General features: G+C 41.3%; 1 protein-coding gene across 1 annotated transcript in view; it reads left to right on the top strand.

Moving 5' to 3' along the window:
* DTHD1 (death domain containing 1) overlaps positions 1–14177 on the top strand; it is a gene marked incomplete at both ends in the record, with an annotated part of 58480 nt that extends 44303 nt beyond the window's left edge. Inside the window, 2 exons of the mRNA XM_079777412.1 lie at positions 7535–7592; positions 13858–14177. Coding sequence (XP_079633538.1) covers positions 7535–7592; positions 13858–14177 — 378 coding nt within the window. The remainder of the gene's footprint in view (positions 1–7534; positions 7593–13857) is intronic.
* Between the last annotated feature and the right edge of the window lie 2161 nt (positions 14178–16338).

The following is a 16338-nucleotide window of genomic DNA, read 5'->3' as shown; positions in this document are numbered from 1 at the left end:
ACAGAGCTGGAGAGATTTAGGATTTGGAACCAACTGGACTTGGCCTTAAGGTGAATGTGTGTGTGGGTCATAGGCTAGGATGACATTGGGAGATCGAGATAGTTGTGGGAACGGGCTTCCTAGGGTGGCCCCCTGAACACTGATTTGAGCTATTGTCCTATGATAAAACATAGTGTTTTATTGGCTTTACTTTGGAATTGTGCTTAAACTTGAATTTCATCTTTAGTCTCCCAAATAGTGCCACTTTCTCTTTGAAGGCCTATCGCCAGCCCCCTTTTCTGCTCTAGGCCACACAACTGGCCGGGTGGATCATCTCAAAAAACAATTATATTTTATCACTCTTCCAAAACTTCTCAGTTGACACTTTATATCTATTAATCAAAGTCCAAGCCATTTACCCTGTTATAAGGCCCTTCATAAACCCCATAACTTATCCCCACAACCCCTTCCTATAACATCTACCCAACTAACATCTTCTGCTTCAGTCTCACTCCTTTGACACATGATGCTCTTAGCTGCCTCAGAGACATTTTACAGCTGCCCTTGTGACAGCATTAACTCCACACTTAGTTCTGTTATCATCTTTTTAGAAGAAGCCTTTCAATTTCCCAGGCAGAATTAGGTACAACACTGTAATAACTACTGTTTATCAAGTTATTCCCTGCTAGTAACTTGATAAAGCATTTATCCATATTAACCTTTGCTGAAATGATAGGTGGTTGAAGAATCTGAGGCACAGAGAGGCTAGCTAGAGAATGGTAGTTACTGTGTGAACACAGTTTGTCTGATTCCGGTGGTACCATTACCCTGCTCTCTCCTTTTGGGACTGAATTCCTCGGTGCTTGGAGCATAGCTCATTCAATTTTGTAATTCCATCTCCTACTATGCATTCAATGATGATTTGTTGATTTAATTCTAGATGAATGCATGCCTGGGAATTGATAAAGTGGTTGAAGGCAGAGTCAGTGACTGACAAAAGCTTTACCTCTATCCTTCCCCAGCTAGCAGTTACATGGAGCAAAAGCTTTTCATACCTTCGAAGGAGTGACTAACGTGAGGATATACACACACTGTGGCAAGGCCTGGGAAGATATAGCTAGCCAGGCCTTTCCCAGCAATATTCATATCATACTTTCTGTTTGAAAAGCTATTTCTGTCTATAATCCAAACAAACAAAAACAAAACAAAAATTCAGGGAATTAAAATATATATATATATTTTATATATATATATATTCTAATATATATATATTAGAATATTCTAAAAAGAATTATATTCAAAGTTGAATGGGTACCTTGACAAGTCTTTGGGACTGATAAAAACTTGTTGCAATTCTAATTTAACAGCGGAACAGTAAAGAGCAGAGGTGGAAATTGATGCGAGTTCTAACAGCGTTGTGCACCTTTGATTTGCTGAGCTACTCTTCAAATCAATAGTATCTCCCACATAGATGCATTTATGGATCAAGGGCATGTGCCTTTGCCAGACTTGCTTTGAACAATGAGAAAAATGAAAAGCATATTAACAATAGTCAGACTTTATTGCTAAATTCTAGGTATGTTTGAAGTGCTTTACCTATTCTAGACTACTTTTGAAAACTATACTGAGTCCATGCATATTCCATATAGATGTCCTGAATTATCCAGGTCTATGGCTCATTAATATTTGCAGCCATCCCCTTTCTTCTGACTGGCCCAACTCCATAGGTCAGTTGGAGTTTCTTGAATTGCTCTCTGTTTACTAGGGATCTAAGGTTTCTCCTTTTGTGACTAGCTTCTTCAAAGGCTGAGAGATAGTTAATCCTTTTCTCTTGACAAAACCATAATCAGAGTGAAGCCTTAAAAAAGATCCCTTTCAGAGAAGCAAATGAAAAAAAATAATGAAGAAACAGAACCTAAGTTTGACTGCAGGGGGTTAAAACCAAGAAAGATCCGAATTAAGCAAAGATATAAAACTTCATTATTTTAAGAATTGACAGCAGCCTGATTTCATGTCCAAAAAAAAAAAAAACTTAATTCCTAGATTTATCTCCACTGAAACCACTTTGGGTCAGCTCTTATTGCTCTCAACTTGGTTCCCATTTCTCCCCGGAACCCCTCTGCACAGTAATCTTATTTCTCTGTGGGTTTATTCTGGTCTTCATATCTCTCTATGTAAAAGCACTTCGCATTTCTGTCCGAGCGGTCAGGAGCTTCTACACTGAGTGTGCAATTAGAATAAATCCATGAGGAAAGCAATAGGATATTGATTAACTGATACTGCTCTCTTTTAATTTGTTTATTCTAAAGGTTTTTTTATGTTTTTTTGTTTGTTTGTTTGTGTATGTGTGTGTGTTTTTTTGTTTTTTGTTTTTGGTGCATATACTAGTATGTTTGTGTGGAAATTTTCAGAGGCACAAAAATAGAGAAAATATACAATGAACCTACATGGACCCATTATCCATCATTTTCTGCCTTTCTTGCTTTATCTAATACCCCCGAGTATGTTTGTTTGTTTGAGTATTTTAAAGCAAATCACAGCTACTATATCACTTGTAAATAATTCTGTATGTGTCTTTAAGAGATAAGAATGTAATACATAAAATGAGCTATTATTTTTAATAGTATCTACTATTCAGTATGTGCTATATTCACTGACTTACTCTTTTTTTTATTATTATTGTTAATTTGTAAAAAACACACCACAGGGTTCTGGGGTTCTAAAAATGCCCACACATTGCATCCAGCTTGTGTGTCTCTGCCACCATTTGTGGAACTGCCAGTGTGGGTTACGTCCTTTACAGACAGTATCTCAATCCACCCTCACAGCATACTTTAGAGGTCGGGCCCATCATCTCTGTTTCACCAGCTGGAGTTTAGTAAGAATGTTGGGATGGCTTGCCTCAGCTTGCATGACTTCACAGGCAAAGGCTGTGTGTATTGGGACTCAGACTTCAAAGTCATTCCTCTTTTATGCTGTCTATCCATTCTTCCCAAATAAGTCAGGCTCCTGCTTACTTCACATCTGCCACTCTTAACTCGGTGCCATTGCCTCTCATATCCTTTGCCTCTTCAGGGTGTTTGATACATCTAGACCTTGAAGTTAGGTATCTCCCTTCCCCCGGGTTAGTTAGGTGCTGACCTTTTTAAGGAGAACAGAATGCTGTGGTGTATTTGAAAATGGTTCCTTTTGCCCTCTCCCTGCCAGATGGGACAAGGGGATTTTTTTCAGATAGTCACTGTGAGAACCTGGTTGAGCTCCTAGAGGTGACATTCACAAAAGTGTGGGAGCATCCTTGAGGGGTCCCCTGGAGTTTGTAACTGCCAGTCTTGTGTGGACAGGGAGCCTCCAGCAACTTGTCAATTGCAGTTCAGGTTTCCTTGCCGGGGGCCCTAGTTCCTGCCTGTCAGTGCTTGTGGGTTTCGGCTTCGGAAAGTCACCTTCTCTATATTTAACTGCCGGTCTTTTCCAAATTGGGACAGGGGTTTGCCCTGTGACCTTACTTCTCTTACAGATATAGAGTTGTTGATTTGTTTCAGTTTGTTCAGCTTTTTCCTTGTTGTTAGGACAGAGTAGCAGCTTCCCGCTTCTTACATGCCTTACTGGAAACCAGAAGTTTAGCCCAGTTCACACCAGTTTGTCCTCCCTCAACTCTGAAGGAAGCTTTTATTTGATTTGTAGTTGAACTCATGCCCATGCCGGCAGCACAAACTTTTTATGCTAGCATCACTCTTTTGACCAGATTACTTATTTGATGAATATTCTAACTTATTTACCATGGGGATTCTATAGAATTTGTACATTATAAAGATTGAGAATATAAATGTTTACTATTATGAAGCAATAGATGAACTCAAGTTAAGCAAATAGCAGCTATTACTTAGTTGAAGAGGCCTCTATGCAAAATAAATACAGAATACAATAAGCAGTGAAAACCGGTACTTAGTCATGGCATCTAAAAGGCTTATGGTAAAATCCATGTTAAAGATACACAGAAATATAATGATTACATATATTTCCTCAATCTATTATTATTCATATCACTTTCACTTGTATATCTTAAAAATTATATACAAAAAAATGACCTATTTACCAGAAATGATAGACAAAAGAAATGACCTATTTACCAGAAAAATCTGCAATAAGTGTGTGGGGGTGGGAAGAATGTGGGGGCTAAGGCTGCATGGAGGAGTGGTTGCCACATGATATTGTAATAACTACTTGTGAAATTCTCTTCATGCATAAGTGCCTAAGGGTAAATGATAAGAAATAATAACATCAGCATGCCATTTTTTTGTTATCGTTGTTGCTGGTTGCATTGCACTGACATTAGCTGTCTTGCTCTGTGATATCCGTGTTAGAGGGAGCTTTCAGGGTCTTAAAATCCTTAGCACATTACTACACAAACTCTGGCTCTGCAGTAGACACCGAAGAACGTGTAGACAAGTGGACATTAAAGGGAAGAGCTCTACCACTTATTATTTCTATATCTGCTAAATGGCAACAGTATTGTGGGTATCCTTGGAATTGGTGAGCACCCAAGTTACCATTTAAAATGGGATATTGCCATCAGATTCGAAGAGATAATTTTATGCCATTATTACCACTTAGTGCTTTAAAATATGTGTAAGCCCTGACCGGTTTGACTCAGTGGATAGAGTGTCGGCCTACGGACTGAAGGGTCCCAGGTTCGATTCCGGTCAAGGGCATGTACCTTGGTTGCGGGCACATCCCTAGTATGTGCAGGAAGCAGCTCATCGAGGTTTCTCTCTCATCAATGTTTCTAACTCTGTATCCCTCTCCCTTCCTCTCTGTAAAAAATCAATAAAATATATTTTTAAAATATGTATAAAATTCTGGGGAGCATCAACATAAAAGCAGGTTACCTCAGAGAAATAACAAACCTTCTTTCAGCAAATAGTGGAACCTGAGAAGATACAACAGGAAAGCACCTTTTGGTTGGGAGAGGAAAGTAGGGACTAGTTAGAGCCAGCCCCACCAAGGGAGTCACCTAGGGAACCACGTGTAGATGCTGGGGATCTGTGGGAGGGGATACTGTATAGGACAAGCAAAGGCTTCCTGGTTTGGCCTGGAGCTGACCCTGAGCACCAGTGAGATTTAAAAAGTACTGTGCAAGGCAAAAATAATGCACAGATAAAAATCCAGCAATACAAGAAAACAGGAGGGGAAGGGGAGGGGTCATTGAACTTCCCTGATGAAGAGGTCATGTATGAGGCTAGCACAGTGCCCGGACGTCTTAAAGAGCCAGAGTGTCCTGTGCTGCTCTGCCACACTCCACTGCCTCTATGGTCTATGCCAGATGAAGGGCTTGGCTTGCATTTCCATGCATGTGAAAATACATATATTTAAAGACTAGAATTACTCTGAATGCATCAAGATGCTAGGGGATATTTCTGAAGAAATAAAAAATGATTGAGGGGAGAATTATTTGTGTGAAGAGAAGAAAAAATGCAACATGTATCTCTTATCCTGGATTCAAATCAAGTCCATGTGCCCTTTGATGGGTATGGTAGAATTTGCTGCACTATTTAATTTGGCATTTCTCTTCTTGTTTTGAGAGTTTTAAGAACATAGTCTTGAAAATTCTGTGTATTTTGCAGTGCTACAGTATTAGTATATTTGAACTTAAGCTTGTTCTTATGTTGTTTCTTAATTGCCTCCGATAAAATTTCTTTTTTTAAAAATATATTTTTTTATTGATTTCAGAGAGGAAGAGAGAGATAGAAACATCAATGATGAGAAAGAATCATTGACCAGCTGCCTCCTGCATGCCCCACACTGGGGATCGAACCCCGAACTCAAGCATATGCCCTTGATGGGAATAGAACCCAGGACCCTTCAGTCCACATGCTCTATCCACTGAGCCAAACTGGCTGGGGCCGATTAAAATTTATTAAGGGGAGTTTTATATATATAAAACTTTATATAAAGTTTATGTAATGGCGATGACAAGAATCTCAACAAAATTATATTCAGATTTAATCAACTTGTATTGAGCGCTCATTCTGATTTAGACAGTGTTCTATTGCATAGAGAATTTCCATTCTCCTTGTATCATCACTGTAAATTAGGCTTTTAAAAAATATTTTGAAATAATTACAGATTCGCAAAAATTTGCAAAAAAAAAATAAATAGTACAGAGAGGTCCCATGTAGTCCTCACCCAGTTGTCCTCAGTGGTTACATCTTACGTAACTAGAGTATGACATCAAACCACGAAGTTGTCATTGAAGTGCACGCACACTTCTATGTCATGTTATCACGTGTGAGATTTGTGGAACCACTGCATTCAAGATACAGAACTATTCTATCCACCACAAAGATCTCCCTTGTGCTTCTGCTTACGGTCATCCCCCACCATCCCTAAGGCCTGGCAATCATTAATCTGTTCTACATCTTTATAAGCCTGTAATTTCAAGAATGTCATGTAAATGAAACCAGGGAACGGGTGACCTTTACACTCAGCTGAGTTCTCTGAGGTCCATGCAAGTTGTTGCATGTATCAGTGACTTGTCCTTTTCATTGCTGAAAAGTATCCCACCATGTAGATGTATCATACTTTGTTCACCCATTGCAGAAAATATTAGCTGTTTTCAGTTTTCTGGCTATTACAATGCTATGAACATTGTGTACAGATTTTTGTGATGTGTGTTTTTAAAAAATATATAAATCACTTTTCAGAGCTGAGATAGAGGAGATAAAGTGTCCGGAGCACAGACCAGGTTTCCAAATCCAGATGTTTTTACTTTATTTCCTGTGCTGTTTCTAATGATCCCAGATTAAATGAGAACAAACTGTTCTACAGACAGTGTAGAAAAGTAATGATTATATTTTTTATTACATCTTGATAAACTATTGGTTTTAGAATAATACCTGCTCAAGGAATTGATTGTTTTTAGCATCCTGTATGCACATGGATTCGCTAATTTATTCCTTAACACTATTGTTTTAGTGCCATTAAATGCCAGGTCCTGTGCTGTGTGTCAAAAACAAATGCCCACCCCCATGAGGTCCTTTCCAAAATACTATGTTTATAGCACAGAGGTAGCTTGCTGGTTTAATAGTTTTAAATTATACTTGGAAAAATGTTTACTCACAGACAACTGATATAACAATAGTTAAACCTGTGTTCTTTTTTTAAATTTTTATATTGATTTTTAGAGAGAGATGGAGAGAGAGAAACATCAGCAGCAGCTTGCTGCACAACCCTGTACCAGGGATTGAGACTGCAACTGGGGCCATGTACCCTGACCTTTAGGTGCATGAGACAACGCCCAACCAATGGAGCCACATGGGCCAGAGCTAAATGTGTATCTTCAGATTTAAATTTTTTGAAAGATTTGGGTTAATGTATTTTGCCTCATCTTAGGAAAGCAATTGCTGAGCATGCATGCACAAATACACAATCTAATTTGCAAGGTATGCAATTCAATACTGCTTTCAAATACGGGCGAGGTTCAGCTGGATTTTTATTTGTGGCTTGTTCACAAATTAATGATTTCTTCTACTTAGTCTATGTCTCTTTCCCCCAATAGCATGAAAAATTAATCAACCGGCCACAGAGTACCAAAAGAATTTCTACAGATCCTCTAGGTAAGAGTGCCCTCACTACAGAGCTGCTTTTTTCCCTTATATTATACTAGGGGCCCGGTGCATGAAATTTGTGCACTGGGGTTGGGGGTTCCCTCAGCCCAACCTGCCCCATCTCACATACTGGGAGCCCTCAGGGGATGTCCTACTGATGGCTTAGGCCCAATCCCCACGGGAAGCGGGCCTAAGCCGCAGTCTGGCCTCCCTTTGTGGGAGGCAACCGGGCTGATCAGGGGAAGGCACCAGTCCCATCACCCCACTGCTGCAGCCACTGCCAGTCACCACAGCCACCAAGGTGTTTTCATCAGCACGACTCCAGTCCTTTCACCAAGAAAAAAATGACAATTTTCTTTAGGCATTTTCAAGATGTGTCTTTTATAGGATATGCATTTCTTTCTTTCTTTCTTTTTTTATTTTTTATCCTCACCTAAGGATATGTTTCCATTGACTTTTAGAGAATGTGGAAGAGAAAGGGAAAGACAGAGAGAAACATCAAAGTGAGAGGAACACTTTGATTGGTTGCCTCCTTCATGAGCCCTGATCTGGGCCCCAGCCAGGGAGGAGCCTGCAACCTAGGTACATGCCCTTGATCAGAATTAACCCAGACCCTGCTGTCGCAGGCCGAGGCTCTATCCACTGAGTCAAACCGGCTAGGGCAGGATATGACATTTCTTAGCCCTCCAGCAGCAGACCTTCGTTCTTTTTCTCCAGAAGTGTGGTGGAAAAACCCTAGATCACCTTTTTAGATTCTTATTACCAAAGTTACTAAGAATATTACCAGTGGCATACAGGAAGCTTAGCCAATGTGCAGTCAGAAAAGGTGTTTCCTCTATAGTTCACACCTATCACAGGCTGTGCCCTGCCCAGGCTTAAAGCCTCTGGCCAAAGCTTTAGGCCTGGGCAGGGGACCTCCAACTCCCTGTGATCACAGACACTGCCCATTGGGCAGGGGACCCCAGCTCCCTGCAATCCACCACAGGAGCAGACCCCCTCGCAGGAGCGGACCCCCAGTTCCCTGCGATCCATCGCAGGCTCCCCACTCGTGCCCAAGGCTGGGAAAGCCTCCGGGAGAGGCTTTCCCGGCCTTGGGCACGATTGGGGCTTGGGTCCGTGATCGGGGCTTGGGTATGCAATCGGGGCTTGGGTCAGCTCCCGCCGGCTGGGGCGGGCGCTGACCCAAGCCCCACCTGCCCTGGTCCGCGATTGAGGCTTGGGTCCCAATGGCTGTGGCGGGCGCTGCCCCCTCTCCCCGCCATCTTTGCTGGGTTAATTTGCATAGCACCCCTGATTGGCTGTGGGCATAGAGAAGGTATGGTCAATTAGCATATTACTCTTTTATTAGGTAGGACTAGAGGCCTTCTGCATGAAATTCATGCATGGGGGGGGGGGGGGTCCCTCAGCCTGTCTTGCTCCCTGCATGCACCAGTGACCATACTTTTCATACAGGTGAAAGGCATCTTGCTATTTTATGGACAGCTACATTTTTTGCCCTGATTATAAAAAGTAGTACAGAACATGATCCTTCTGAGGCAGTAGTACTATTTTCTCCATCTTATGGATGTAAAAACTGAAGCAGAGAGAAGTTAATAATTGGCTTTGTCACACAGTTATAAATGTCAGAATCAGGGCTGACCACAAAATGTGCAAGCCAGAGTCCATGCATGTCATGGCTGCATCATCCTGTTTTTTCAGTGTTAGAGTAGCCTTGCCAGGTTTTAATTTTTAAATCTAAGAGACTGTTCCCAATATAGGATAGGGTCCCTAGGCCTGGTCAGCAATCAGGGCTGATCGGTGGGGTGACTGACGGGGCGATTGGGGGGCCCCCGCTGGCACCCGCCTTGGCTGGCCTGGCACCGCCTGCTTGCCGGCCTCACCCCCCACCATCGCTGCCACCAGTCGCCTCCCTCTGTGGGGTGACTGGCAGGGCGATAAGGGGGGGGCGCCCTGCTCATACCGCCTTGGATGGCCTGAGGCCTGTGGGCTAGGGGCAGCCCCTGGTGGCCAGTGTTCATCATAACGACCGGTCGTTCTGCTGTTTGGTCAATTTGCATATTAGGCTTTTATTATATAGGATATTTTATGTGAATCCTTTTATAAAAAAGAATAGAGAACTTTGCAGTTCAATAATCATTAAGTTTACCACCCTAATAAATGTTTTCCTTTGGAAGTCATGCATGTTTAATTCAAAGCATACTCAAATGTAGACATAGTTAAATTTATATTAAAATCTACAAGAAATATAAAGTCTACTAAGTAATATTTTACTAAGATAACTAGTAATTGCTTAGTTTGGTAAGTAGACCAGTGCAGTTTTTTTCTGAAATACTGACTATTAATTGTGAGTCTTAAAGTTTGGTCACCTCGAATCTACATTTGAGGGCAATCGACTTTAAATGGAGGTATATTGGTGTGAAACCACAACAGAAACCTATGCTTTTTATCGTGGTTATGCACAAATCACTTACATAACAATGATGGGGATTGCAGGGTAGAATTGGACAGTTTTATTCTATTTTAGCCTTCGAAACAATTCATTCTGTGATGTTAATAGTGACTTTAATCATTTATTGGTCTCCAGAAAACAGGAGTGTGTTTCGCTTCTGTGTTAAACCCACCACTGATGGCAAAGCCTTCCCTTCAGGGGTTACCTTTATGGATTTGTAAAGAAAACGTCCAGGCTTTACTGAAGGACACGCGGAGAAAGTAGGCTGGGAATAAACCTTAGTGCTACATATCCTCTCAGAGGTGATACAGCAAAAATAAAACAGAAAACACCAAACCCACTCCCCCCCTCCACACACACACCTCCGCCAAACAAGAAACCAAACCAAACCAAATGAAAAACAGCAGCAGTAGATGAAAGCCCAGGAAGTTTGTTAACTTTTGAAGAATCTGATGTTCAAATAACTCTCACTACCATTGTCACAACCACGGGAGAGCACAGGGTGCCCCGCTCTTCCCTACCTGCACCAGGAAGTCACGGGTTGTTACACTATGTGGTCTTACAGGACCACTGCCATCTGAGCCGCTGCAGGAAGGGTGATGGTAGGTGAGGGTAGAGCAGGATTAAACTATGAAAAGCTTTTTAAATGCTAAGTTAGTTATGGCGTTCAGACAATAGTTTATAAGAGATTTAGTAACAAGGAACAAATAAGATCTGATTAGACCTAAAACTTCATTAGTTGTGTGGAAGATTAAAGTTAGGCAAAACTGATAGCAGGGATATGAATTAAAACCCAGGTTCCTACAATTCTCCAGAAAAGAGAGATAGGTCATGACCAAGAGTGGGTCAGTAAGGCCGAAAACTGGGGGAAATAGCTGAGACATGTTTAGAGTTAGGACTGGTTGGATTTTGGTACAGGGGATAAGAAATAGGCTTTGAGAAATTAGAATATTATTACATGTTTTAGCTTACTCAATTGAGTGGTCACATATACTGAAAAAGTTGATAGAGTGAAGGATCAGGTGGAGAGAAAGAAAGGCCAAAGCTGATTTTGATTTGAGAAATATAGAGTTTGAATTGCCTGTGGTATATCCTGGTAAAGATAATTGGGAGATGAACATTGTATATGCTATACCAGGATCTAGGAAAACAAAGCCACAGGTGAAGATCTAGTACAAAGGATCTATACCAGGATCTAGGAAAACAAAGCCACAGGTGAAGATCTAGATCTAGATCTGGGCTGTTTCACAAAGAGTAGATGGCTGAGGCGATAAGAGTTGATGAATTCATTGAGGGAAGAGGATAGAAGTAGAAGGGGCCCGAGACAGGAAGCACTAGTTCAGCTGTATCAGGAGGCAGAGACTCAGCAACGCAGAAAGAGCCATGTGGCAGAAGAGGGAACCCAAGGGAAGCGGTAAAATGCCTTGTGAGGTCAGACAAGACAGACTGAGAATCAGCTGTGGTAAGGAGTAATTAGGAGGGCTCTGGGAAGATTGGAAAGGCTTCAGTAGAGTTTTAAAAGAGGGTTCAGAATCCCTAAAGCAAGGGTTTAAGAAGTGAGTTGGCAGTGATGAACTCGAGGCACCAAGTTTACATTAGGCATTAAAAGACTTTATGGTAAAAGGTGTAACATTTATACAATCTGAAGAGAAACCACAGTATAGGGAATATAGTCAATAATATTGCAATAACTAGGAATGGTGCCAGGTGCATACTGGCAATATCCAGGGGGAACACTTTGTAAAGTATGTGATTGTCTAACCACTATGCTGTACACCTGAAACCAATACAAAATAATATTAAAAGTTAAAAAAAGAGATAAAATAAAGATCCTTGTCCTTTAGCTCTGAAAAAAAAAAGCATAAAATATTTTATGGTAAGGGAAGGGAGAGATAGCTCAGTAGGTTGAAAGAGTAGCAGATGCAGGGAAATAGGAGGCCTGAGAGTGTTTGTAAGAAGTATGGCAAGAACCTGTGGTGAGGAGGAGATTAAGGAGCAGGTGTGAAGGGAAATGATGATGAAAAACAGTGTGATAGATGGCATGTGGCAAACACGAGGAGTTAGATTTTGTAAGAAAATGATTTTGAAATGAAAACAAGGTTATGAGAACTTAGGTCAAATGGCTTTGGGTAAAGTAGGAGAAACAGATATAGACTGAGTAAAACAGAATGCACATGAGTTTGGGGCTTAAGGATGGTAGAAGAGATTTGGGTCATTGCTCTGGAAAACTTTAAATAGAGTTCAGGAAAAAGATTTGTTAATGGATTTGTAAGCTTCTAAGGGCTTAAATAGTGGACAAAACATAGAGTTTCTTGATCACATTCACCATAGGTTCATAACCCTGGGCAGCCTGCTAGTTAAATGTAGTGTGAGTCAAGCAGGATTTGGGGATGGACAAGTTGAGAACAATGAAAGCTAAAGAGGACAGCATAGTTTAAGGAAGATGCAAGACCCTTCTTGATGCACCTAGCTGGTTGTTAGAAGCAGCATGTGACCCCCAGTAGGTTTGACCAAATGACTGGGGGCATCAAAGAAATGACTATGTTAGTAGTGATGGGGGCAAGAAGAATATGAAGCAGGAGCAATGGAACAGAGGCTGTGGAAGTTTAGGAGGTACTGGTGGGCAGTAATATGGAGAAGCTGAGGCCCAGGAGGTGGAATAATTCTAGTTGATGATGAAACTGGCCATGAGAGTCAGTATCTAACATGGAGTCACACGCAAATCATTGATGTTGACACGATTAGGAACTATGCGGTCAGTGATGGTACTGATGGCCAACGCAGTTGCTGATAATTCTGCCTGCTGATGGCAACAGACAGATGATTTGGACAGGGAGAGGAAGGCCTGTAGCATGGACATCAAAATCCATACACTGCAGAATGCTCGTTTGAAAGTGACAATGGAGAGCAAGGATGTGTTGACTCCACTTCCTGGTAGCCTTCGCAGAAAAGTGGAATGACTCACAGTGTAAAATCAGGTGTGTTTGAGTGAGCAGGTCAATGGGAAGGAACACTTGAGTAAAAGGTGGCACAAGACCAGGGAAAATGGTGCGGGGGTGAGCAAGAGTGGGAAAGTGGCTGTGAGGCAGGCTAGTGCTGGATGTGGAAGGAGAGAGATAGTAGGGTTGGGGGTATAACTGAGAGTGATGGGTCTGAGTTACACAATGAAGGAAATAACAACAGAAAAATGAATCGTGAGGTTAGGTGGTGGATGAGTCACTGGGTAAGGGAAGAAGTATGCTGAGCACACAGGATATAGTCAAAGGAGATGTTTGTGGTTCTGAATACTAGTCCGGGGGCCAGGGGAAATGCTGGTGTGGAGAACCTTCCACAGAACTGATCTGTGGGTAGCAGATCTTGGTGAGTCTGTGGGTGTCTGTAGTTGGGCTGCGTGTGACCATTGTCCAGATGCTTCTAACACTTATGCATCAGATTAGTACTAATGAAGGAAAGTATTTTTTGAACCTAAAAATATTCTTTACCACACATGCTACTTATAGTAGGGTTGGGGGCTTGTTAAAAATGCCAAGTTTTGCCCCCTTCCTCATCCTAATTAAGTAGACTCTCTGAGGCAGGGTGACAAACCATTGAACAAGCCCACTTGGCTCTTAGGAAAGTTAAAATTTGAGAAGCATTTTCAACCCTCCTAGGAGAAGACCCCAGAAATTCAAAGGCTCTCAACGGTCCAACTGGGCAGTCCCAAATCTTTCCGCTGCTCAGAGGACAAACCAGAGGGCACTTAGATTCCTGTGGACAGGGATGGGGGATTAGCTGAGCACATCCCCCAAGAAAGAGTCCTAACACTGTTCCCCATGTGCCCGGCAGAAGCCCTGTGGGATAACTTGCTCTATTGGTTGGCCGAGGAGCTCTCAGAAGAAAATGCCACGAGTCTCTCCTCGTCCCTCCCTCTTCGCCGCAGCACCATTCAGCTCATCAAGCTGAAGAACCCAGATGACCTCACAGAACAGATCCACGAGCTTCTTTGCTCCTGGAAAAAATCACTCCCGAATTCCACCGATAAACTTCGCCTTCTGGCTCGCCATCTCCGCAAGATCGGCAGGAGTGATCTTTCGGAAGAGCTCAAGTTCAAGTGGCAAAATAAAGTGTTCACCGACCCACAGCAGAGGTTTGATGTGGCAGAGTAAAGCCGGTTGTTCTTCCTTTGGGTCAGAGTTGGTGGTAAGATGGTTTCTGTCAACATTTTACTAGGGGCTCCCGGTCATGTTTGAAGTGAATCTGTTTGGTAGATGTGTTACTGAGACAAGGGGCAGAGCACTAGTCAGACAACAAAAAGATTCCTAGGTCTGAGTGCTCCTTCATGGGTCAGTGACATGTGTTGTGCAAGCATGACCGCCTGGGGTCCAGCCAAACTTAATGGCATTTGCAATACAGTTTGCTCTGCTCACATTTTAATAGGTGAAGTCGCTTTCTAAGTGTAAAGAAAAGATATGATATATAGAATCCCTTTTTATTGTTTTAACAATAACAATATAGACAACAATACACTGTTATCTAGCTACATAAAAGTAAAATAGTTATCCAGGATTCCAAGCAACTAATCTTCATTACGTGATGCAGTGGCGCCATAGGTAACAATGACAAATAAATTGGGCTGCGGAGACCTGACATAGATGATAGCAAATCACTTTCAGAAAACTTCATTCATTTACTGCCACAAATCTTTCTTTTGCTAAAATGTAGGCTGGAATAGGGAAAACCTCATGTTTTATTACTAGTGGGATGAGGGAAGAGCAGAGGATCTGAAAAAATTCACCTACTTAGGAAAAAGCTCTGCTTATAAACCAGTTTGAGAAAAACCTTATTACATGAGCCCTATTAAAAAAGTTAAAAAAACCCACAAACTAAAAGAAAAAAATAGTAATTATCTAAGCCCCTGATCACTGATAATCCCTGTTAATGTCTGATGCATAAGCTCTGAGACTTTGAAAACCCTAAAGCCCCTTTGCTCCCTGAACAGCATGAAATGAAAGGGACATTACATTAGTTTAACCAATGTCTTTGAATGTTTTAATGGTTGCATAAAATCTCATTTCATAGCATTGCCATGTTAATTTTAGTATTACCTGTTTTGAAAACTGTAATGATGTAGTACTTTTTTTTTATTTCGGGCTTTTTATTCAACTTTATGTTGTTGAAATTCATCCATGTTGTTTGGCAATAGTTTGTTCCTTCTCATTAATATATAATATTCCATTATATGCATATACTACAAATAAATGCCTATTTCACTATAGATAGCATTTCAGTAAATTTCTGTTTGGAGCTATTATAAACGGTGTTTTTATGAATATCTGTACTTACATTTAGTGAATATATAGTTATTTCTCCTCAGTATGTAGCTGAGAGCATAGTAAGTGGTTATCATAATTAACTTAACCTTTCTCTTCTTATTGTATAAGATTGGATTTGTGCACCAGTGGGGTCCCTCGGCCTGGCCTGCAGATTGCAAGAGTGCACACGCCAGGCCAAGGGACCCCAAAGGTGCATGATTGGGGGCCAGGAAGGGACTACGGGAGGGCTCCAGGGCATGTCCAGCCCATCTTGTCCAGTCCTGACTGGCTGGACCCCAGCAGCAAGCTAACCTACCAGTTGGAGCGTCTGCCCCCTGGTGGTCAGTGTATGCCATAGCAACTGGTCAAACGGTCAAATGGTCGAACACTTAGTATATTAGACTTTTATTATATATGATTTAGGTGATTTCCTTCTTTTCATAAAAGTAACACTACAATGACCACTTTTCTACATATGCATGTGAACTATTACTTCTTTGGGCTAAACGTTTAGAAATGGGATTACCTGCTAGGAACATTTTTAAGGCTCTTGATACAAATTGACAGATTGCCACTTTACATTCTAATCATCAGGTTATGAAGATTCTTAGCAAAACAGTATTTTCAAATATATACATAAATGAATCAAACTGAAGCACATAATATGAAACCCTACATCCCAGGTAAGCCTGGATTGTCTTCAATTGCTTTATTGAGGAAAAAATATATTGACTTAAACCTTTTGCAGCATCTCCTCTACTAATGAATGGAGTATTTTTCATTGGCATTGCCATTTCAAAAAGTATCAGAAAGAAGAAGAATATAGCAGACATGTGGACAGATTTCCCAGGATGTCAGAGAGCTATGGTATCAAAAAATAGCAAATTCCAATGAAAAGAAGTTAAATTCATTTATTCAACGGATGTATGTTGAACACAAATTCTGGGTCAGGCAATCTATTCTACGCTAGGAGAACAAAAACAAGTAAGAGACAGTCCCGGGATATGTTTTTGTT

Source organism: Cnephaeus nilssonii (genome assembly GCF_951640355.1).
Source record: "Cnephaeus nilssonii genome assembly, chromosome: 1".
NCBI lineage: Eukaryota > Metazoa > Chordata > Mammalia > Chiroptera > Vespertilionidae > Cnephaeus > Cnephaeus nilssonii.
This window is presented reverse-complemented; position numbering and strand designations above follow the sequence as displayed.